The 24322-nt window shown below is 44.5% G+C and overlaps 2 protein-coding genes across 7 annotated transcripts in view; both read right to left on the bottom strand.

Annotated features, from left to right (window-relative positions):
- The window catches only part of TXNDC11 (thioredoxin domain containing 11), a 64144-nt gene extending 61831 nt beyond the window's left edge, over positions 1–2313 (bottom strand). For all 3 annotated transcript variants that reach the window (XM_050774237.1, XM_050774241.1, XM_050774238.1), the window contains exon 1: positions 1852–2313. In XM_050774237.1, coding sequence (XP_050630194.1) covers positions 1852–2108 — 257 coding nt within the window. In that variant the 5' untranslated portion in view covers positions 2109–2313. The remainder of the gene's footprint in view (positions 1–1851) is intronic.
- Positions 2314–9864: 7551 nt separating this feature from the next.
- ZC3H7A (zinc finger CCCH-type containing 7A) overlaps positions 9865–24322 on the bottom strand; it is a 47954-nt gene continuing 33496 nt past the window's right edge. For all 4 annotated transcript variants that reach the window (XM_050774129.1, XM_050774131.1, XM_050774130.1 and 1 more), the window contains 10 exons: positions 24072–24268; positions 23636–23736; positions 22151–22332; positions 21326–21402; positions 20551–20684; positions 20047–20152; positions 17079–17187; positions 15211–15344; positions 11949–12112; positions 9865–10789 (listed from right to left, as the gene is read on the bottom strand). In XM_050774129.1, the coding sequence (XP_050630086.1) occupies positions 10600–10789; positions 11949–12112; positions 15211–15344; positions 17079–17187; positions 20047–20152; positions 20551–20684; positions 21326–21402; positions 22151–22332; positions 23636–23736; positions 24072–24268 (1394 nt within the window). In that variant the 3' untranslated portion in view covers positions 9865–10599. The remainder of the gene's footprint in view (positions 10790–11948; positions 12113–15210; positions 15345–17078; positions 17188–20046; positions 20153–20550; positions 20685–21325; positions 21403–22150; positions 22333–23635; positions 23737–24071; positions 24269–24322) is intronic.

The raw sequence follows: 24322 nt of genomic DNA, 5'->3' as shown, positions 1-24322 counted from the left end.
TACTTTGTACATTGTCCTTGTGGGAGACAATAATAAAGTACAAGGTTAAGAATCTAGGTCCTAACAATAAATGATTCAAATTCCAGCTCAGTCACTTAACATGTGGGTGTGATTTGGGGCTGAAACATCACCAAGGCTGGACTCCTTCATCTGTGCATTGGGAAAGATAACAGTATATTCGAACTTTAATGGGTTCTGTGAGATTTAAATGACACCCATACTAGGCTCTCAATTATGTATTAAATGAATAAATGCATTCATGGAAACAGTGGTTCCCAAGCAGGCAGTTCTGCTCCCAGGGGACATCTAACAATGTCTGAAGCCATTGGGGGTTGTTACATCTTGTGGGGTGTGCTACTGGTATCTAGTGGATAGAGGCCGGGGATGCTGCTAAACATCCTACAGTGCACAGGGCAGCCCCCACAACACAGAACTATCTGACCCAAAATATCAACAGTGCCAAGACTGAGAAACCCTGCTGACAGTACAGTACCTGGCCCATGGAAAATGCTGAGAGTTACTATAATTTATCTTTCCACTAAAATCCCCAATCTTTTGACACCTCTTTGACAACCAGCCGCATACCGTGCTAAATAAACTAAAAAATGTTCCAACGTGAAATCACAGATTATGATCATAGCAGCAATACAGATCTCACAAATTGGGATCCCAAAAGACCCACCGTTGATTTGGGAGACCAGAAGTACACCTGAAATATAAAGTTAATTTTGTATGTGTGTGCATTCCTGAAAAGACACACATGAGCTTTCATTTACCTACTCCCTACACCCCAGCCTACTGTCAGGTCTTTTTATCAATTCCAGGGAAACACCAAGCTTGCCCAGCCTCAGAACCTCCACATTTGCTGTTCGCTCTACCTTGGACACGCTCCCCCCAGATCTTCCCAGCGCTGGTCCCTTCTCCTTTTTGTATAAGCTTCAATGTCACTTCCTTAGGAAGTCTTTCCTCACCGCCATCGTTTCTATGCCCTGCATAGCACTGAAGCTTTAAAAAATTATATTATGTTTACTTGCTCACTGTCCCATCCACTCAAGGGAGCAAAGAGTTCGCCTGGACAAGTGTCCGGCACATAATAGGCGCAGATAAATAATCGTTAGATCAGGCCGGGTGCCGGGGCTCTAGGCTGTAAATCTCAGCATTTTGGGAGGCCAAGGCGGGTGGATCACGTGACGTTAGGAGTTCGAGACCAGCCTGGCCAACATGGTGAAACCCCGTCTCTACTAAAAATACAAAAATTAGCCAGGCATGGTGGCGCGAGCCTGTGATCCGAGCTACTCGAGAGGCTGAGGCAGGAGAACCCCTTGAACCCGGGAGGCGGAGATTGCAGTGAGCCGAGATCGCACCACTGCACTCCTGCCTGGGCGACAGAGCGTGACTCCGTCTCAAAATAATAATGATCGTTTGATCAATGAGAGCGGGAATTCTAAAAGCGGTCTGGAATTCTCAGACGGTTGTGGATCACTTACACCGGAAGCTTAAGGGGAATTAAATCGGTGAGAAATTAGAGTCCTACAGCCTGGGCCGAAGTGACAGGTCCACCCCTAGAGACTCCCACAGGTGAGAAGCACCCCTGACCCTCCTCCCTCGGCACTAAAGCGGGACGACGGGGCGCGGGGCTGCACCCGGAAGCCTCGCCATATTGTCCGCGGGCGGGCCGGGGCAAGGGGAAGGTGGGAGGCCGTGGCTGCAGGCTCCAGGAGGGGCCAGCAGTCCTGGGCAAGGTCAGGCCCGACTTCCCGGGCGGAGGCCGCTGCGACCCGGCCCTGCAGGCTCCAGGCGGCAGAGCAGGGGGAGAGCCGCACAGGGGCCCCGGGGTCCGGGCCGCCTCACCTGCAGGTGAACTTGAGGGCGAGGAGCAGCGCGCAGCCGAGCGCCACGGCCCCGCAGAGCAGCTCGGGCCGCTGGCGCGCCATGAGGGAGGCGCCACGCAGCCCGCGACGGAGTCGCCCCGCCGAGGACGCTGTGGCCGGGGCCGGGCTCGGGCTGAGGCAGTCGGAGCCCGCGGGGCCGCCGCCACCCCCTCCCTCGTCCTCGGCGTCCTCGCTGCTGCTGCTGCCGCCGCCGCCGCGGCCTCCGCATTCCGACATTACATGCTCCCCGTCGCCGGCTTTATACCGCCGCCGCCGCCGCCGCCGCCGCCTCGGGCCCGAAGGCCCGGCCCGGCCCGTCGCTCCCCAATCCCGCAGCTCGCCGCTCCCGCTAACCCGGACACTCCACGTCAGCCGCGCCGCCGCCTCAGGGTCCGCCCCAGCTCACACCCCAGAGCACACGGCTCCTCCCACCGCTCACGGAGTCCGCTCGGGCGCCGACACTGCCCAAATCCCCGCCCCCAACGGGCCACGCCCTACACACTACGTAAATGCGCGGAAGCCTGCCCCGCCCGCAGCCCCGCCTTCGTCTCACCGGCCGCGACCCGGCTCGCGGAGTCTGCGCAGGCGCTGTCGCGGGACGTGGAAAAACTGCTGCTTTGGGATCAGGCCCGCGGGAGACATTTGGAACGTTGATACCACTGTAGTCTCGTCTCGCCGCGCTGGGTTTTAGGAGCCGTAACGACAGCAGCAATCGTGTCCATTCTCACTACAGGCCCCGAAGCACGTAGGTGCCGGTTTTTATCCCCACTTAACTGAAGGAAAAAAAAAAAAACACGGCCGAGCGCAGTGGCTCAAGCCTGTAATCGCAGCACTTTGGGAAGCCAAGGCGGGCAGATTATGTGGGACCAGGAGTTCGAGACCAGCCTGGCCAACATGGTGAAACCTCGTCTCTGCTAAAAATACAAAACTATTAGCCGGGCGTGGTGGCGGGCGCCTGTAATCCCAGCTGCTGAGGCAGAGAATTGCTCGAACCCGGGAGGCGGAGGTTGGCAGTGAGCGGAGATCGCGCCATTGCACTCCCGCCTGGGCAAGAGAGAGAGAGAGACTCTGTCCCAAAAAAAAAAAAAAAAAAAAAAGACTTGTCTTCCAATGTCAATAACTACAAACTAGACAAATAAACTTTCGAGGGCATTAAGACAATATGGTGTTATGCCACAAACAAAAGGCACAGCAAACAGCCAGTAGTTGAGACGCCACCGCTGCCACAGGTCGGCTATGTGACCCAGGTGCAAATCTCATCACTTCCTGTCTGGTTCTGCTTCTGTGGGTGTAGAATGGGGCAATCAATGGCTGTCTTGCTCGGTTGGCCAGACGTTTAATGTGTCAACCACCCAGGCCCAACATGTTGGGAGTTCATGTACACCAACCATTTTCCTACCTGTTTTCTGTATCTCCTTTTTTTTTGGTTGTTTTTTGATACAGGGTCTGGTGTCACCCAGGCTGGAGTGCAATGGCGCAATCATAGCTCACTGCAGGCTTGACAACCCCAGCTCAAGCGATCCACCCCCCTCAGACTCCCAAGTAGTAGGCAACACAGATGTGTGCCGCTACGCCCAGCTATTTTTTTTTTTTTTTTTTTTTAACTTTTTGTAGAGACAAGGTCTCTCCATGTTGCCTAGGCTGGTCTTGAACTCCTGGGCTCAAGCGATCCTCCCACCTCGGCCTCTCAAAGCGTTAGGATTATGTAAAAGCATGAGCCACTTCACCCACCTGTCGCATCTTTTTGTTCCTTCTTTACTGCCTTATTTTGCAGAAAGTAGGTATTTTCTAGTATAACATTAATTCCTTTAATTATTTTTAACTTGTCTCTCATCCCCTTTGTTATTATTACCCTTATTATCTATGTTACAAACCCAACCATACAGTGTTAATCTTGTTTTAAAAAGCTAAGAGAAAAAATATAGAGAGTTTTTTTAACCTTCTAATTTGCCATTTATACTTCTGTTGATTCCTTTGTGTAGATTAGAATTACACAATTTATTGCTAAAGAAAATAAATATGGTCAAAAGTCACCAGTGTCCTCATTCACTGTAGGTTGCTGGAACAGAATTTACCCTACACTTCCGTAAGACATCTGACATTTGCACAGGGCTTCGTAAGGTCCAAAGTACTTTTGTTGTCTGTGGTTTGTCTCACGAAACCCACAGTCCTTTGTGAGCAAATGCAAGGCAGTGTCTTACTGGCCGGAAACCACCCTGGATTAATAAAAGAATGCCTCCTTTCCTCTTCACTTTCTGAGCAACTGGGGCGCTGCTCTGGCAGCAGAACGTTCTTTTTTATTTTTTGTAGAGATGGGATCTAACTGTGTTGCCCAGGCTGGTCTTGAACTCCTGGCCTCCAGTGATCCTCCTGCTCTGGACTCCCAGAGTTCTGGGATCTCAAGTCTGAGCCACTGTAGCTGGCCCAGAACGTTCTTCCGAAACAATTATAAATTTGTTTCAAAATACACTAGGCCTTTGGGGTCAGGCTGTACTGCTTTTCAAAGGTTAGGTTAGCCCTAACTTGTCCACACCAACTTGTATCTGAGCTTTTCCTAGCCACTTTTTTTTTTTTTAAATTTATTTATTTTTCTGAGATGGAGTCTCACTCTATCAACCAGGCTGGAGTGCAGTGGCACCGTGTCGGCTTACTTCAACCTCCGTCTCCTGGGTTCAAGCAATTCTCCTGCCTCAGCGTCCCGAGTAGCTGGAATTATAGGTACCCACCACCACGCCTGGGTAATTTTTATATTTTTAGTAGAGACAGGGTTTCACCATGTTGGCCAGACTGGTCTCAAACTCCTGACCTCAGGTGATCCACCCGCCTTGGCCTCCCAAAGTGCTGGGATTACAGGCATGAGCCACCACTCCCAGCCTCTTGGCTACTTTTTATACCAAGATCAAGTTGCTGGGGGTTTGAGGAGGGAATGGGGCAGAGGAATATACGTGTCATGTGCTGTAACAGTGGTCCCAGAAAATTATGATACTGTTTTTATTGTACTTTTTCTTTTCTTTCACAGAGTCTTGCTCTGTCAACCAGGCTGGAGTGCAGTGGCACCATCTTGCTTCACTACAACCTCCACCTCCTGGGTTCAAACAATTCTCATGCCTCTGCCTCCCAAGTAGTTGGGATTACAGGCGTGTGCCACCATGTCTGGCTAATTTTTGTATGTTTTGTAGTGATGGGGTTTTGTCATGGTGGCCAGGCTGGTGAACTCCTGACCTCAAGTGATCTGCCTGCCTTGGCCTCCCAAAGTGCTGAGATTAAAGGCCTGTGCCACCAGGCCCAGCCCACTATACCTTTTCTATGTTTGGGTAAATTTAGATACACAAATATCACTGTGTTACAGTTGTCTAAGATATTTAGTATAGTAACATGCTGTACTGGTTTGTAGCCTAGAGCATATAGTATATAGCTATAGCCTAGGCATGTAGTAGGCTATACTGTCTAGGTTTGTGTGCGTGTACTCTACGGATATTGACACACCACTGATATCCCCTAACAATATGTTTCTCAGAACATGTCCCTGTGACGCATGGCCATGTATTTCCTCCATATTAATCCTTCCTTGCAGCCAGAGAGAACTAATGCTTATTAATTTTGATTTTGTTTTTTTCAAGACAGTCTCGCTGTGTCGCCCAGGCTGGAGTGCAGTGGTGCAACCTCAGCTCACTGCAACCTCTGCCTCCCAGGTTCAAAAGATTCTCCTGCCTCAGTCTCCCGAGTAGCTGAGACTACAGGCACATGCCACCACTAATTTTGTATTTTTAGTAGAGATGGGGTTTCTCCATGTTGGTCAGGCTGGTCTCAAACTCCTGACCTCAGGTGATCTGCCCACCTCAGCCTCCCAAAGTGCTGGGATTACAAACATGAGCCACCACACCCGGCCTAATTTTTGTATTTTTAGTAGAGACGGGGTTTCACCATGTTGGCAGTGCTTATTAATTTTGAAAGCTTCCAAGCCTTTACTTGGAATGCCTAACAACACAAGACAGCAGATTATGCAGAAGAAAAGGGCAGGTCCTTGGCCTGGGTACTCTGGAAAATGGTGTTTGTGTTCTTGGAGACTTTGTATCATCACCACAGAATGGGTTTTCTAGAAATGGGCATTCATCCCTTGCATCAAATAAAGCAGTGCGTATTCTCATCTCCCCAGGCCAACTAAAGTGTCTGAGGCATCAGGCACGGTGGTTCTCACCTGTAATCCCAGCACTTTGGGAGGCCAAGGTGAGAGGATTGCTTAAGCCCAGGAGCTGGAGATCAGCCTGGGTAACATAGTGAGACGCCAACTCTACAAAAAATAAAATACAAAAAACATTAGCTGGGCACGGTGGTGCATGCCGGTAGTCCTAGCTACTCGGGGGGCTGAGGCAGGAGATCACTTGCGCCCAGAAGGTTGAGGCTACGGTGATACAGTGAGCTAAGGTTGTGCCACTGCACTCCAGCCTGGGAACAGAGCAAGACTGTCTCGAAAAAAACCAAAAGAGTATTTGAAACCTGCCCTAACTGCCCTCCTTCAATTTCCCAATTGGTGCAGGTCCCTGGAGCTAAATCAAAACAAAGGCTGGGGGCTCTATGCAAACAGTCCTCACAGGATAGGAAGCTCCAGGAAGGGTGAGTGATGGAGAGGGGTGGGCACCTCCGGGCAGCGGCCCCCCTGTCCAGGATGCCTTGGTTACAGAGTGGGAGCACTGTGCAGAGAAGGGGTCCCTGAGGGTAGGAAAGATTCACCTACAGCCTCCACACCTTCAGGGCAGATGAGATAGCTCACTACAGCCAAACAAAACTGAGGTCACAACTCTTGCACAACACTGTTGATATTCACAATAGCCAAAAAGCAGAAACAACCCAAATGTCCATCAACCGACAAATGGATTTTTTAAAAATGTGGTCCATCCAAATAGTGGAGTATTATGTGGCTATAAAAAGTAATGACGTACCACTGGACACAGTGGCTCATGCCTGTAATCCCAGCACTTCGGGAGGCCGAGGCTGGTGGATCACCTGAGGTCAGGAGTTCAAGACCAACCTGACCAACATGGTGAAACCCCCATCTCTACAAAAAATACAAAAAAAATTAGCTGGGTGTGGTGGTGTATGCCTGTAATCCCAGCTACTCAGGAGGCTGAGGCAGGAGAATTGCTTGAACCCAGGAGATAGAGGTTGCAGTGAGCCAAGATTGCGCCATTGCACTTCAGCCTGGGTGACGAGCGAAACTCCATCTCAAAAAAAAAAAAAAGTAATGAAGTACTGATACATGCCACGACACAGGTGAGCCTTGGAGAATTATGCTAAAGAAAGAAGCCAGTCGTAAAAGGCCACGTATTGTATGATTCCATTTATATGAAATGTCTAGAATAAGAGAATCCCTGGAGACAGAAGGCAGGTTAGCTTGAGAGGCAGGACGAGTGTGTAGATTCTGGGAGTGATGGCTAAGGCATGTGGGTTTTATTTAGGTAATGAAAATACTCTAAAATTGATTGTGGTGGTTATAGCACAACATTGTGAATATGCTAAACACCACTGAATCATATGCTTACAAATGGTGGTTTGTCAACTGAATTGTATCTCAATCATTTTTTAAACATTAAAAAAAAATGAGATAACATGCCTAAGTTGACACACTAGTTATTACTTTCCTCTGCTAATAAAATGGGATTGGAGTTTGCTTGTTCACTTTTTTTCCCCTTTCTTTTTATCCCCCACTGTGCACCACATTCTTCTCCAAAGCTGCTGCAGTAAACCCCGCACTTGTAGGATGGGGTGTGATCTCACCAGAGTAATTAACTTCCTAATGCTGAGACCAAGGCTGTGTGGCAGGCAGGGTTCTTAGCTGCAAACCAGAGCATGAAACTGGCTGAGTTAGCAGAAATGGAATTTACCAAAAAGATGGTTTAGAGCTTAGAGAATTGCTGAGAAGGTGGAAAGCTGAAGCACAGAAAATGTAGGGGGAGTTTGGGGAAAAAATCTCAACACTCAGGATCGTCAAAGGTGGTTTTTAGCCTAGATTCCAAAGGGTAAAGCAACTGGCTTTTTAGTCATTAAACAGGCTGGGTGCGGTGACTTACACCTGTAATCCTAGAACTTTGGGAGACTGAGGTGGGGGAATCACTTGAGACCAGGAATTCGAGACCTATCTAGTGAAGCCCCATCTCTACCACAAATACAAAAACTAGCCAGGCATGGTGGTGTATGCTTGTAATCCCGGCTACTCGGGAAACTGAGGTGGGGGAATCACTTGCGACCAGGAATTCGAGACCTACCTGATGAAGCCCCCATCTCTAGCCAGGCATGGTGGTGTGTGCCTGTAATCCCGGCTACTCAGAAGACTGAGGTGGGAGGATCGCTTGAGCCTGGTAGGTGAAGGTTGCAGTGAGCTGAGATCGTGACACTGCACTCCAGCCTGGGCTACAGAGTGAGATACTGTCTGATCTCAGTAACCTCCACCTCCCAGGTTCAAGTGATTCTCCTGCCTCAGCCTCCCAAATAACTGGGATTACAGGCACCCGGCGACTTTTTGTATTTTTAGTAGAGACGGGGTTTCACCATGTTGACCAAGGTATTCTTGAACTCCTGACCTCAAGTGATCCTCCCTTATCGGCCTCCCAAAATGCTGGGATTACAGGTGTGAGCCATTGTGCCTGGCCCAGAGACAACTTTTTATTATCTATTCCCCCTGGAAAAAGAGGACATAAGGAGTTTGGGAGAAAGTACATGGAAGGAAAAAAACGTAACAACCATCAGCAGACTTAGGGAAACTCAGCAGAATAACACACCATTTCATTCTACAGAAAACATCACCCTAACACACGATTATTTTTTAGTTAAGATGCAATCCTGAGGCCAGGCGCCGTGGCTCAACGTAGTCCCAGCTACTCGGGAGGCAGGAGAATGGCGTGAACCCGGGAGGCGGAGCTTGCAGTGAGCCGAGATCGCAGGAGAATGGCGTAAACCCGGAAGGCGGAGCTTGCAGTGAGCCGAGATCGCGCCACTGCAGCTCCAGCTTGGGCAACAGAGCTAGACTCCGTCTGAAAAAAAAAAAAACCACTTCGGTCCAGGCCCGGTGGCTCATGCCTGTAATCCCAGCACTTTGGGAGGCCAAGCCGGGTAGATCACGAGGTCAGGAGATCGAGACCCTCCTGGCTAACGTGGTGAAACCCTGTCTCTGCTAAAAATACAAAAAATTAGCCGGGCGTGGTGGCGGGCGCCTGTAGTCCCAGTTACTCAGGAGGCTGAGTCAGGAGAATGGCGTGAACCTGGGAGGCAGAGCTTGCAGTGAGCTGAGATCCGGCCACTGCACTCCAGCCTGGGTGACAGAGTCTGGCTCTGTCTAAAAAATAAAAAATAATAATAAAATAAAATTTAAAAAAAGATGCATTCCTGATGCCTTTTGTTCAGTGACTGGCCTCCACTGCCCCCTGACACATGGAGGGAACCAGAGACTCTCCTAGTATTTTTGAAGTCACAGATGGCATCCCATGTCACTCTACTTCTCTAACTCCTTGCAGCCATGCCCTCCTCTCCATTGGTCGGCTCACACAGAAAAAAGACCCTTTTCTATTTCCCCACATCCCACACATTCAACGTTCCCATGAGGAAGTGACTTTGCTTAAGGGTTTAAAGGCTTGCTACATCACAGCCCAGTAGATCCTGTCTTTAAAGTCTCTGAGCCCTATCAAAAGTGTTATGCCAAACAGCCATCTTGGTGGTATTCCACAGCCCAAGTCTTACCAGCTGACCATTTTTCTCCCTGCTCATGTAGCTCATTTGAATGGAACACGGGAGCCCCAGGAAGAGCTACCTAGACGAATCGATCAGTGAGAGTCCCACAGCCCAAATTCAGAGGAGAGGAGGGCAAAGTCAAAAGCTGCTTTCATGTCCCAATTTGCATTCTGTCAGTCACTGCCTAAATGAAAATGTTTTTGAAAAAATCAACTTGATTTTTGTACCCAGTTTCAACAATTCTTTGTGGGAAAGGACCACAGGAAAAAAATGAAAGGCATCTATATATAAAATCTTTATTACAGGCAGTATTGGTCCATACACTAACACAATACCAACAGTACAAGTTTAATCTTTCAAAATCATCATTTAAACAGCAAAAGACCAAGAAATAAAATTTGAGTCAATTAATTATTTTTCAAAATATTCTCAATGCACATTATCCTTAATTCCCTTATTATAGTGAAACATACAAATACAGAAAAATACCCCATTTAACAAATACTAGTGTTAAATGGTTATTTGGCTTAAAATCTGAGTTAAGAAAATCCTTTTTAGCAACCTACATACAGATAAGTAGCAAACTTTATTATATTAAACAAATTCATTCTGCTAAAACATGTAAAGAATTTCATCCATCATGTATTCTGACCCCAGTACAAGTGTTTATTCTCTTACCATCATGATTCTTATATGAAGGACCAACTCAAAGAGTTGTCCTAGATATAACCTTATCCTCTTCCCCAACACACTTCATCCAAAAGTCTGTTCAACAGATGGCAACCGGGTAGCAGTCACTTCACCATCTGATGCCAATGGTTCTGTGAAAGCGTGGCCAGGCCTGTGAAACAGCCCATTTTCCTACCTACTGTGGGTTGCTGCTCAGGAGGAACGATATACGCCAATACAAGCAGAAAATCTGCAGCTCCTCTGCTATGTGCCTTAGAACACTTTCAATTTTTCTGGTCAATGCTCTGATTAGGTATCATACATAAAAGCCAGCATATTAGTTTAAATCTTTAAACAAAAAACTATATTTTCCAAAGTCATTATCATTTGGGCCAATTAAGTGATCTTTTCGTGCTTTGTTGAGCTTCATCTTTAGGGCATCTCTTCTTTCTTCCCATTCATGAAGTTCGGCGTTTCCGTGTGCAAATTTACAGCTGTTTCCTTCTGGGCAGGTGCCATTCATATACCTGTGAGGACAAGTCAGGTGCTCAGTGTCCACAAGTTGTTTCTAAAGATCGTGTCATGATTCTTGAAACTGTATACTTCACTAGCTTTATGATTTGCATGCAACTTTTAGTTAGGAATCTCAAGCCTAGAAAGGTAATTATTTTATAGCCATGACATCTACAATAGAAAAATCAGTACTTTATTTAAATGTACTCTATGAAAAGTACTGACTGACAGGAGAAAAAAGACTATAGTTGTTCCTGATGTAGTATAAAGAAATCAGAGGTGGCATCAAGGAAAAAAATGTCTTCAATAGTTTTAAGGATCACATGGATCTAAATTAGGGAATTAAATATTAACAGTGATTTAATAAAATGAGCAATTCAGAATTACTTAGTTTTTCACTGAAAAACTTTTTTTTTTTTTTTTTTTTTGAGACAGAGTCTCACTCTGTTGCCCAGGCTGGAGTACAGTGGTGCAACCTCAGCTGACTACAACCTCCGCCTCCTGGGTTCAAGTGATTGTCCTGCCTCAGCCTCCTGAGTAGCTGAGATTACAGGCACCTGCCACCACGCCCAGTTAATTTTTGCAGTTTTAGTAGAGACAGGGTTTCACCATGTTGGCCAGGATGGTCTCAAACTCCTGGCCTCAAGTGACCCAACCACCTCAGCCTCCCGAAGTGCTGGGATTACAGACGTGAGCCACCATGCCCGGCCGCGTTGAAAAACTTTCTAAGAAAACTTAAACAAAGGAGTGATACATACTAACATCTTCCTTTGATCTAAGTTCTAGATTTTAAATATAATGTAAAAGCCATCTCAAATCTGATGAACATTTACTGTGAGCAAAGGTTGTGGCAAAAGGTTTGAGAATCACAGCTGTGAACACAAAGGTCATTTGGGCAAATTGGAATGAACATGCTTCTCTATTCAATTATCCTAAGACATTTCAAATTAGTATTGGAAGACTATTAAATCTTTTCATATAATCTAAGAAGAGTGAAAGGAATGGTTTGATGAGCAATGAAACACTTTGAGCCAAAACCCAAGAATTTTTCAGGGTCTGTCAGAGCACAGCAACATTAGAACTTTAACACCCAGGTATTCCGTGTCAACTGACATGTCCGTGAAAATTTGAGATCAGCAATTCTGACATGGAAAACTGTAGAAACCTACATACCTATCACAAATACTGAAATAGCCTGTTGGGAAGCGGTGCTGCCAGCAGTACTGGTCGTCCTCGGTATGGAAAACCTTCTCTTTGTGCTTCTCGGAGGAGATGTGGCCCTGCCACTGCTTCTCACTGTTGCAGTTTTTCCCACACATCCAGCAGTGAAAGTCCACCTAATGTGCAGCAAAGACACATGTCCCATCAGTCACCTGATCTAAGACCCAGACTCAATTCCAGGGAGCCCAGGCTGGTGGGAGAGCCAGGCAAGACATACAACTCAGGTTAGAAATAGGGACAAGGAAAGGACCGCAGCATGGGGATGCAAGCCAGCACTCAGGACACAGAGAAGAAGGGTGACAAATGCTGCCACCTGTCCAGGAAATCGCCAGTAAAGAGGCAATAGGAGCTGGTGTGCAAACAAGGATGTTTGCTGGGAGAACAAGAGGCAGGTGCAAACAAGGATTCAGGGAAGAATTAACACCATGAGGAAACGCAGAGAGGATGGGAAAGACTAGGACATGCCAACTCCAAAAGGACAAGCAGCAGCTCCACTCAGTGTACGTGAACGGAGCCTCTGCTATGGCATCAGGAATGTAAAGACACTGCCCCTGTGGGGAACAGACCTATGCAAAAGGAACTGTGATGGTGGGATTTAAGTGTTACAACAGATGCAAACTGTAAGTGTTGGATAGTATTTCCCAAATGTCCTGGGCAATAATTATCTGCAACACTGGATAAAACCAGATTTGAACTCATTCAGTGTAGGGTATAAATGAAGACTTTTTATTACTTTATTTTTTTAGAGACATGGTCTCGCTGTCATCCAGGCTACAGTAAGGTGGTGTGATCATAGCTCACTGTAGTCTTGAACTCCTGGGCTCAAGTGATCCTCCCACTTCAGCCTCCTGAGTTGCTAGGATTACAGGTGCAAGCCACCACGCCCAGTTCCAAGACTCTTTATTATGAAACACCCCAGGTAAGCCTTATTTATTTATTTGTTTGTTTTTGAGACAGAGTCTCACTCTGTCACCTAGGCTGGAGTGGAGTGATGCGATCTTGGCTCACTGCAACCTCCATCTCCCAGGTTTAAGCAATTCTCCTGCCTCAGCCTCCTAAGTAGCTGGGATTACAGGCACCTGCCACCATGCCCAACTAATTGTTTGCATTTTTAGTGGAGAAGGGGTTTCGCCAAGTTGGCCAGGCTGGTCTCGAACTCCTAATCTTAGGTGATCCACCCACCTCAGTCTCCCAAAGTGCTGGGATTACAGGCATGAACCACCATGCCCGGCCCCAGGTAAGCCTTATGATCTAGCAAGTCAAGGTGACCTGCTCTAGAAACACCAAGGAGCAGCCGGGCACAATGGCTCACGCCTATAATCACAGCACTTTGGGAGGCCGAGGCAGGAGAAGTGCTTGAGCACAGGAGTTTGAGACTAGCGTGGGCAACATGGCAAAATCCCCATCTCTACAAAAAATACAAAAATTAGCCAGGCGTGGCAGTGAGCACCTGTAGTTCTAGCTACTCGGGAGGCTGAGGTTGGAGGATCACCTGAGCCCAGGAGGCAGTGGCTGCAGTGAGCCATAATCGTGCCACTGTACTCCAGCCTAGATGACAGACCCTGTCTCAAAAAAAAAAAAAAGAAAGGAAGAAAAAAATACTATATATAAAATAAACACTAAGGAGCACTTAAGTAAAGGTAGCAAGGGAATCAATGTGACAAAGGTAGACATTCACAGGGCATGTCACAAGCAGAGACACGCTGCGCAAGGCCAGGCCACACACAAGCCCTGTAATGGGCGGTGAAACTGGATCCGACTGAATCAACAGAGAGACTGAGGTGCCAAAAAACAAGAAATAAGGGCAGTAACACATATGCTTATGTAAACTTTTAAAACCACATCAAGCAGAACTATAGATTATTTAAGAATAAATGCAGCCAGGCATGGTGGCTCATGCCTGTAATCCCAGCACTTTGGGAGGCTGAGGCAGGCGGATCACCTGAGGTCGGGAGTTCAAGACCAGCCTGACCAACATGGTGAAACTCCGTCTCTATTGAAAATACAAAAATTAGCCGTGCGTGGTGGCCGGCGCCTATAGTCCCAGCTACACGGGAGGCTAAGGCAGGAGAATTGCTTGAACCTGGGAGGCGGAGGTTGCAGTGAGCCAAGACCGTGCCACTGCACTCCAGCCTGGGCGACAGCGAGACTCCATCTCAAAAAAAAAAAAAAAAAAAAAAAAGAATAAATGTGTCATCCATAGGTAAACATGGCCTGGAAAAATACACACTGGATTGTTCCTCTGGGAAGGGTAACATATGGGGTTCCAACTTTATCTGTAGCATTTTATTTTACAGTAGTAATTACAACAAATTGTTAACATCAGTTAACTTGTGATGGTGGGCTCAGATATTTGTTATATTATCCTCTTCACTTTTTTGAAAATTTTAAAGGAAAACCAAAACAGTTAACAGACCACTGGTAACTTAATGTCCCCAAGAACCATAGAGAGAGAGGCCAGACTGCAGGCGGTAAGCGGGGAATGTAAGGTCCAGCGGGGTAGACAGCCCACATCGCTGAGCCACCTGCTGCGGCCTCCCACTAGGGAAGAGTCACAGACTCCTCATACTTCACTAATCCATCAGGAGAACCCCACTCGGAGACATAAATAATCTGCCCAGGGTGCCAGGCAAGTAAGGAGAGAAACCAGGACTTGGACTTACAATTCTCTGGCTCCAAAGTCAGAAGGATTGAAGAAAGGATTTTTTCACATGAGGAGACTTAAGCTAGTGGCAGGAAACCACTAGAGAGAGAAGATGAAGACACAGGACAGAGAAGGGCAGGCAGTGAGTGATGGAGCCAGGTTTTGGAGAAGATGGGAAAGAAAAGAAAGGCTGGGCATGGTGGCTCACACCTGTAATCCCAGCACTTTGGGAGGCTAAGGCAGGCAGATCACCAGGTCAGGAGATCGAGACCATCCTGGCCAACATGGTGAAACCCATCTCTACTAAAAATACAAAAATTATTTTGTATTTTTACAAAATAATTGCTGGGCGTGGTGGTATGAGCCTGTAATCCCAGCTACTTGGGAGGCTGAGGCAGTAGAATCGCTTGAACCAGGGAAGCAGAGTTTGCAGTGAGCCAAAATCACACCACTGCACTCCAGCCTGGCGACAGAGCAAGACTCTGTCTCAAAACAAACAAACAAACAAAAATGGAAAAGAAAGGCTCCATCAATGGCTCAGCAAAGGGGGGAATGACCCATGGTACTCACTGTAACTTCAGCATAATCTGTTGGCATGTGAATTTGTTTTCCATTTTCCTTGTTTGACTGACTGGCTACATCTTCACTTTTTTCATTTTTTTGACTCTTTAGCCATAGTTCATAAAATTGCTCCATATCTTGTACTAAAGAAAAATGAATTACTTTCAGCAGCAGCAACTAAACACCATTTAAATACACACAACTGTGCGCACATTTTGTATCAGTCAGCATACATTTCAAAAGAAACTCGAAGGGGCTGAAGGAGACTATTGTATTAGACATGGAGAGATCACCCAGTTCAAGCAGCAGGTAAACTCTCATGCATAAGAACTACTTTCAGGACTCTTAGATGGCAAATATTAGTTCTCAAGATTAATTAACCCCTCCTTGCATTTGCATGACACTTTGGGGATGTTTAAAACTCAGAAACCATTATAAACGGCATTGTCACCAAAGCCTCACCACTGCCTGTCGCCCTGCATTTCACACTCAGTGTCAGAGCTAGAACCACACAAGGCTACTTACGTGGCTTGGGGGACTTGGAGCTGATACACTCCTCACTGCTTACTGAGAAAGATGAGAAACATACTACTACTGGACCAAGATCCTGACCCTGATGGGAGTCCATCAGTCAAGCCACAGTCCCAGAGGGTGGACATGCTGGGCTGTAACTGACAAGACAACCATGACCAAGTGCTGGACAGCAGCTGCCAGTTGCTTCCTATGGTAAGAACAGGTGTATTCTGCATTATTGCCAAGTGCTAAAGCCGAGGTTTCTCAACCTCCATGCGGTTGACATTCTGGCTAGAGAATTCTTTGCTGGGGGCATGCCCTGTGCGTTACAGGATGGTGAGCCTCTACCCTGGCCTCTACCCACTAGATGCCTGAGCAACTTCTGCCAGTCATGACAATGAAAATGTCTCCAGACATTGCCAAATGTCCCCAAGGAAGGGGAGTGGCAAAATTTGTTCCCAGTTGAGAACCACTGTGCTAAAAATTCTGGTGATGAGGATCTGGTCAAAACTTGGCTTTGTTGTCTGCCTAATGGTTTCTAACAATGTATCATCAGGCAAAGATTAGACATAAACTAGAAATTCTTCTTCCTTAAGACCAGTGGTGGCAGGGGTCACTGCAAAAGCCTGGTATGCAAGGGCATCTTCAGTGAGGCCAGACTGCATGGCCTCACTCCTAGCAAGACAGCTAGAGGGAATCCCCTCCACATACCACTAACAATCTATGTGGTTGAAACATGGCAGGCAACAGTCAAATCTGGTTGGTTCTTATAATCCGGAGACTACAGTCAGTATACCTTTCATCAGTTTACTTAAGATTAAAGAATAATGACCCTTGTAGTAAAACATTTTATGGTCAAAAGTGAAAGGCTGTCTGCGGCTCCTCTCAAAGGCTCCCACAATAAACTTGGAATTTGACCAGAATAACCATTCTTCCCTTGGACCTCTGATTCTGAGCCTGTTTGATTACTAATGCCTCCCTGAAGAAACCCCAATTTTAACCTGGTTAATTCAGAGGGCAAACTATTTCCAATATGAGCAGATGATCTGACTGAAACAGTCAAGGGAGTACTGAACTTCCCCAGGCCATTTTTTAGGAATACATCTATTACACGTAAGGATGCAGACCTATATATTTATATCCAAATCTGACCTAACCAAACACAGATCAGATGCCAGATCCTACCCCACTGAGGCTGTGCCCACATTTTCCAGGCATCGCCACCAACAGAGCTACTGAAGAAACGGGGCAACTGTTTAGAATGCAAACTGCTTTCTGCGTTCACAGGAAGCTGGCATATTTATAGAGAGGAAAGGAACTTTCAGGCAAGCTAGCTCAAGGACACAGCTCAAAGATTAACTTACTCCCATTCTCCTTCATGTAAGTCCAAACTTCTCTTTCCTCAGGACTATGAGCAAAGGAACAGTTTCCAACATATTGACATTTTTTCCCAGAAGCAATATGGTTGCACAGCTGTATAAAAAAAATAGGAATATGATTAAGACAAAGTACACATAGTAAAACTGCCTAATTTTTACATTTTAGCAAAAGAAGCATTATTATCCATGCTAATACTTAGTAATCAAGTTCTAAAAATTAATTTGATTCTATTCAAATTAACTATATGCCCTAAATATATGAGATGATATTAAAGTTTCTATCTCAAAATTTTTCAAAAGAAAATGTCCAAAACAGAGTAAAGCATAGAACATTTTCTAACAAGAAAATGTCTACAAACTCACTTACTCAGAACATTTAATCTCCACAATGAGCATCCCTGGCCCTCTCAGTCTGACAGCTCCTGTTTCCCCTGCCCAACACTAATGATTCCTCCACATCAAGCACTTGAAAGCAGTAAAGAAACTGCAGGCTACTCCAAAGGGTACTGAACAGTGCCAAAACATTTCAGAAATTTAACTTACTTATAACCAGTACTGGAAGCTAACCATGGCCATAATTCACGATATATGCATTATCAGAAGACAGTTATCACACTAGCCATACCATGGAGTTACACAGCTTTCAAATAATACCTCTTCAGGTTATTTGTATTTTTATTTAACAAAGTAAATACAGTGATACTGGTAGGAAAATAGAGTGATCGTGATGAGCAGAACGCAGACTTCCCTAAGAATCATGAACCAGGAACCAAGAAAACCTCCATCACCGAGATCGCATTCTTGAATACCATCAACCTATTTGTCTGTATGAGGTATAAATCCTAGTACAACTAATTATTAGCTTATCTTAGTTTGAGCTTCAGCGGGAGCTGGCCCTGTATTATTTAGCTTACGTGACATTAAATGCTTAGCATCTGTCACATTTTTCAGAGTTTTGGCTAAAACTTGGTCACCCCCCTTAACACTGCACATTTCCTCCCTTGGACCAATGTCAATGACCCCACCCTTAAAATGTTCTGCATAAAGTCAGTACTGGATAAAACAGTCATATTCTTTCTCCCATCAAACCCCAGTAAGTACTTAGTTATATTACTAGGGAAACATTTACCATAGTCTTTCAAAGCTCAATGATAAGGAGCAGGAAGAAGAGCAGGTAAAGGAGAAGGCTGGGCACCATGCCAGGTGTTTACATAACACCATTGCACATAATTATTTCCAATTACACATGAGTAAACTGAGGCTGAATAACTTGACTGGGGCCCTTCTGGCAGACTTTGAAGCCCATTGTCTTTAAGCCTCACCATACTATCTACACACATACACACACACAGTATAATTTCTTCTATAAGAAAAAAGGTCCCAGGCCGGGCACGGTGACTCACGCCTGTAATCCCAACACTTTAGGAGGCCGAGGCAGGTGGGTCACTTGAGGTCAGGAGTTCGAGAACAGCCTGGCCAACATGATGAAGCCTCATCTCTACTAAAAAAAAATACAAAAATTAGCTGAGCGTGGTGGCACATGCCTGTAATCCCAGCTACTTGGGAGGCTGAGGCAGGAGAATGGCCTGAACCCAGGAGGCGGAGGCTGTGGTGAGTGGAGATTGCACCATTGCACTCCAGCCTGGGTGACAGAGCAAGAAAAAATGCAACCAAAAAAAAAAAAAAAAGAAAGAAAAAGAAAAAAAGGTCCCTTAGCAATACCTAGTATGGCAGGGGGAAAAAAAGAGGAAATAAGCTACTGTAATGTTGCACAGTACTACACCGTGTTCAAGATTAAAGAATAACCAACACTCTAAGCTGCTGCCTCAGGAACCAGGGTTGTTCTCAGTTGTACCCATTTTAACAAAGTACTTGATATACATATTATCTCCATCATCCTTTAAACCACAAGAAATCAGGGTTCCAAATAAACTTCTTTCCCCCTCCTACATAACCCATTGATAAAATCTGAGTCTAAAACTACTCTGGATAAAACACAAACCCACCAACCCCTCAAAAAGACTGGCTGTGTTACTTGTGTAAGTTTTACAAAACTGCAAGGTACTGTAGGTGGTGAAAAATGCATCTACCTCTTCTTCAACTCTTTCTTGCAGTTCAGAGAGAGGCCTCATTTACAAGAGGACTCTACAGTCCATCTGCCCTGCTTCTATGGGCAAAAGGTTCCCTCCATATTTCCTCAATCCGGGTAGAGAGCTTACTACCTGTGGATGCTCCAAGTGTCCCTGTTTGCTAATGCACATGTGAAGTGCCTCTGGACGCTCTCCAGACCCTCTCTCTCGTGAAGAAGAAAGTCCAGGACAACTCAAGTGGTTTGCTCGGACAATCATCTTCAAGATCAGGTAAGGTGCTACAGTGTACCAAGATGAAATATGTGAATGAAATACTATCCTAACTTTAAGTTAGTCTAGTATTTTCTAGTTTTTGAAGAATATGTTCCTCTAACATTGAACATTTTCCTTTGGGTTACTTTTAGAAAGTCCTATAAAGTGAGGTGTCTTGTAGCTACGTATCTCTTGCTGCAGTGAGAGAGACAAGGCATGATAAAAACAAACTCATCAACAGCATTCATAATACTGAAAACCTTGGGTCTGGTATCAAACCAAAGAAATCACAATTAAGTAAAATTTGCTCTCATTCCCTCCCCAAAGTAATTCATCTAAAAAATAAGTTACATTGTCCCCATAACTCTTCCTCAGATCCACTATCTATTTACTTTTTCCAAATAACTAATAAAATTCCAATCAATATGAAAACTGCTATGGAACCATACATATACTAAAGGGGAAGGAAAACCAAAGAGGAACCATTTAAATAGCATTATTACTGACGAATACTATTTAAAGGGCTTGAGTTTCAATCTGAATTACTGCTATTTTCTAATGATTTGAAATGCCTAATTAAAAAAAAAGTGGCTTAAAAATTACGTATGTACATCAAACTGTAAAGGCATTTGTTTCTTTGTGGGGAGAGGACGGATGTTCATCCACTTCTTACGTTCAATAGACATCACTCTCATCGCACGCCGGTCTTTGGTCCACCTAAGAAAAATGGAGTTCAGAAAAAAACAAAGACACACAAGCAAAAGACATAACACAAAGGGAGAGGCACAAAGTTTGTACCTGAGGAACCAGAGAATTTTTTTCTCAATGATTCTATAAATACCTTATGATTCTATATTTTCACTTCCTATTATCATTTACAAACATTCCCTATGAACTCTAAACAAAGAATTGATAAAATACAGGAAAAAAACACTACTTTTGAATTCTTATCTACTAGGTCCTAAAAATCTCTTCCCTTGTGTTTGTAATTACCATAAATTATCTATTTTTCTCTCCTCTCTTCAAAGCCTTAAACTTTTTTCTTATGTGTATGATTTTATACCTACGAAACAGAAAATTACAAAATAGGAATTGTTTCCACACACAATACTTACGAATGCCTTGCTTTTGCACTACAATATTTTCTGTTTTTGTCTGGTTCAATGACTTGACCGTTTCTCAGACACTGGGCGCACACAAACTTTATCTTCATATTAAGAAATCCAGGCATCATTTGATTACCAAGTACCTTAAACAATTAAAAGATTCGTTTTAATTTTTTTTTTTTTTTTACAGAAAACTAGTTTTCTGATGACAAAATACTAAATCAACATGCATTTTTTTCACAACAATATACAATTTCCCATTTTTATCTGACGTGATGACTTGACCATTATATCTGATAACTACATCTCCAATTCTTCCCCCAAATGTAAGAGAATATCGTAAAAGTAGATTATAGATGCCAAACTTTAATTTATGAAACTCATCTTTGAAATTGATGACTAGAATTGTTTTATCTGGGTCAGGGGTGTGGAGGGGAGAGCAATGGAAAAACGAGAGATGCCAGGTGGAAAGCTAACCTATAAAAATAATCTACCCCCCCCTTACTCCAAGAATCCATAAAGCCCAGAACTCCAGGTGTTTTGTCAATTAAACTAAATAAGAAAACAGTGTCCTCCACTCTTGGCAGGCATTGTGGGATGCATAATTTTTTTTATTATAATCAACTAAAATGCAAATTGTTTTTTCTCATAAGAATGACTCACCTGAATGAACATTAAGAAAGTAACTGGACTGTAAGTGTTAACTGCATCCACCAACAACCAACATCTATTAGGCAATTCCAGAAAGGACACCAAATGCAGAAAGTACACAAGAGAAAAATACCTGCGCTCCAGGTACATTTGCTTCCAAATTCTGCCAATATCGTTTAGATTCTTGAGCAATAGCATCATGTGAGATACCTGGGGAATGTACAAGCCTTACTTTAAATTGTATCTATAAGAGCAACAGCCCACCAATCTGGGTGCAGTTAGACGTGGAGAACCTTCAGCTTCCAAACTATTCTCATACATCCTAATCCATCAGCAAGGATGAAGACCACCTTACTCTTTTTGGAAATGGAATATACACAAATATAGCTCTTTGTGCCTCCTGAGGAATCTTTCCTCCCAACAACTGCATGTATCAACTCGTATCAGTAATTAATGACATGAGAACACACTCAAAATAGGCAACTCTAAAAATCAAAAGTTTAAAGCTCAGGACAAAATCAATAGTGTCACCACATCTGGTTGATGGAGAAGGGTAGGTCTCCAAATTTACAAATTCCTTTTTTTTTTTTTTTCTTTTTTCTTTTTTGGAGACAGTCTCACTTTATCACCCAGGCTGGGGTGTAGTGGCATGATCTTGGCCTACTACAACCTCTGCCTCCCAGGTTCAAGCAGTTCTCATGCCTCAGCCTCCCAGGTAGCTGGGATTACAGGCGCCCGCCACCACGCCCGATTAATTTTTGTATTTTTTGTAGAGATGGGGATTTCACAGTACTGGTCAGGCTGGTCTTGAACTCCTGGCCTCAAGTGATCCATCTGCCTCAGCCTCCCAAAGTAGTGGGATTACAGTCATGAGCCACCACGCCAGGCCCAAATTACTGTTTCATTAAACCCTGTCTGCTTTTGAGGAGACATACTTCTCAGTCACACACAAACCTACCTGTTTCATTTTGCATTATCCACACTTTCAGTTCCACAAGACTATGGGCATAAAAGCACTCATCTTCCCTTAAACAGCCATACCGAACCTCATGTCGACATAAATCAAGCTGACACTGACCATGAAAAGAACGTATTTTGGAGTATTTCACTGTTGTCTCTCGCAAAATGTGGACAAGGCACCTAAGATGAAAACAGTGACATTTTAATATTGTTCTGCCACAGATTTTTCAAATACATATATAAGTTCTACACTGACAATACATTAAAAAAAAATTTTTTTTTTTTCGAGGCGGAGTCTTGCTCTGTCGCCCAGGCTGGAGTGCAGTGGCAGGGACTACAGGCGCCCACCACCATGCCCGGCTAATTTTTTGTATTTTTAGTAGAGACGGGGTTTCACCGTGTTAGCCAGGATGGTCTCGATCTTCTTACCTTGTGATCTGCCTGCCCCGGCCTCCCAAGTGCTGGGATTACAGGCGTAAGCCACCGCACACGGCCCTACATTTTAAATTTTTATCAGGAAAAAAAAAAAAAATCAGTGGGGCCAGGCACAGTGGCTCACACCTGTAATCCCAGCACTTTGGGAGGCCAACGTGGGTGGATCACCTGAGGTCAGGAGTTCGAAACCAGCCTGGCCAACATGTTGAAACCCTGTCACTACTAAAAATACAAAAAATTGGCCAGGCGTGAAGGCTCACTCCTGTAATCCCAGCACTTTGGGAGGCCAAAACGGGTGGATAACTTGAGGTCAGGAGTTTAAGACCAGCCCGGCCAACATGGTAAAACCCTGTCTCTACTAAAAATGCAAAAATTAGCCGGGTGTGGTGGCGGGCGCCTGTAATCCCAGCTACTGGAGAGGCTGAGGCAGGAGAATCGCTTGAACCCGGGAGGCGGAGGTTGCAGTGAGCTGAGATCGCGCCACTGCACTCCAGCCTTGGAAACAGAACAAGATTTCGTCTCAGAAAAAAAAAAAAAATACAAAAAATTAGCCAGGCCTGGTGGTGGGTGTCTATAATCCCAGCTACTCGAGAGGCTGAGGCAGGAGAATCTCTTGAATCTGGGAGGCAGAACTTGCTGTGAGCCAAGATCATGCCAGTGCACTTCAGCCTCGGTGACAGAGCAAGACTCTTTCTCAGAAAAAACGAACAAAAAAACCAAATCACTACATGCAATTGTTGAATTAATTTGGGGGGGGGGACTTATATTTTAAGCCATAAAAACCTAAATCCATGTCATGAGAAACTAAATCCATGTCATGAGAAACTATACATCAATAATGCTTTTCTGTTTTACATAATATATTTAGTTAATTATTCACTTCCCAGCCAAATCTACTAAAAGACATTTTAAAATTTCGTCATTGTTCTTCAGAACAACAACAAATGATGAAAGAGCAATGCCTGGACAGACACTACTACTAGTTTTTATTCAGATCTAGAAAAAGAATCTATTTTGTCATTACAGAAATTAGAAACTATCAACATACTTATTGTCTTCAAACTCATGCTTTGTAACCGGGTGAGAACAAGCAGTAGAATTATCTTTATTTCTTTTACTTATCATTCTAGGCTTATGATCAAAACATTTCTGGAATAGAGAGAGAAAGATTATCAAAAAAAATAGAAAATATAAATTTTGTACCCAGAATATTGTCCTAGTTTCAATATCATTACAAAATTAATACTCAATATGAAGTTTTAATATTCTTTTTGGTAACAGTAGTAGCTATCATTTACTGAATGAATGTTTTATCACATGGCAGGACCAGAGGAATATTTTATTCACAAATGAGATATTATTTATCATATAAATAAGTGAATATTTATTCATTTACTGACTGAATGTTTTATCACATGGCAGGACAATACCACTGGGCTTGCAAATTCAACTTTACAATAGAAAATAAGTTTGGGAGAACGCACCTCACAAAGGAATATAAATTCTCCAAGATGCTCCTGGAGAAGTTTGAACACAGTAAGGTTAATCTTTCCATTGCCGCCAAAGAAAGCCTCGCGGCTGAATGCCCCTTTCCGCTCCAGTGTCCACACATCTATCTCCTCTTGGCAATAAGCAAACGTGCAGTGGCCTGAATATCTACATTCCTCCTCAGCAGCAACATCTAGAAAAACAGGGAATGGAAAGACAATGAAAACATGGCAATTGGCCTGTACTC

Source organism: Macaca thibetana, chromosome 20 (genome assembly GCF_024542745.1).
Source record: "Macaca thibetana thibetana isolate TM-01 chromosome 20, ASM2454274v1, whole genome shotgun sequence".
NCBI lineage: Eukaryota > Metazoa > Chordata > Mammalia > Primates > Cercopithecidae > Macaca > Macaca thibetana.
Note: the sequence above shows the minus strand (reverse complement) of the source record. Positions and strands in the feature narration are given on the sequence as shown.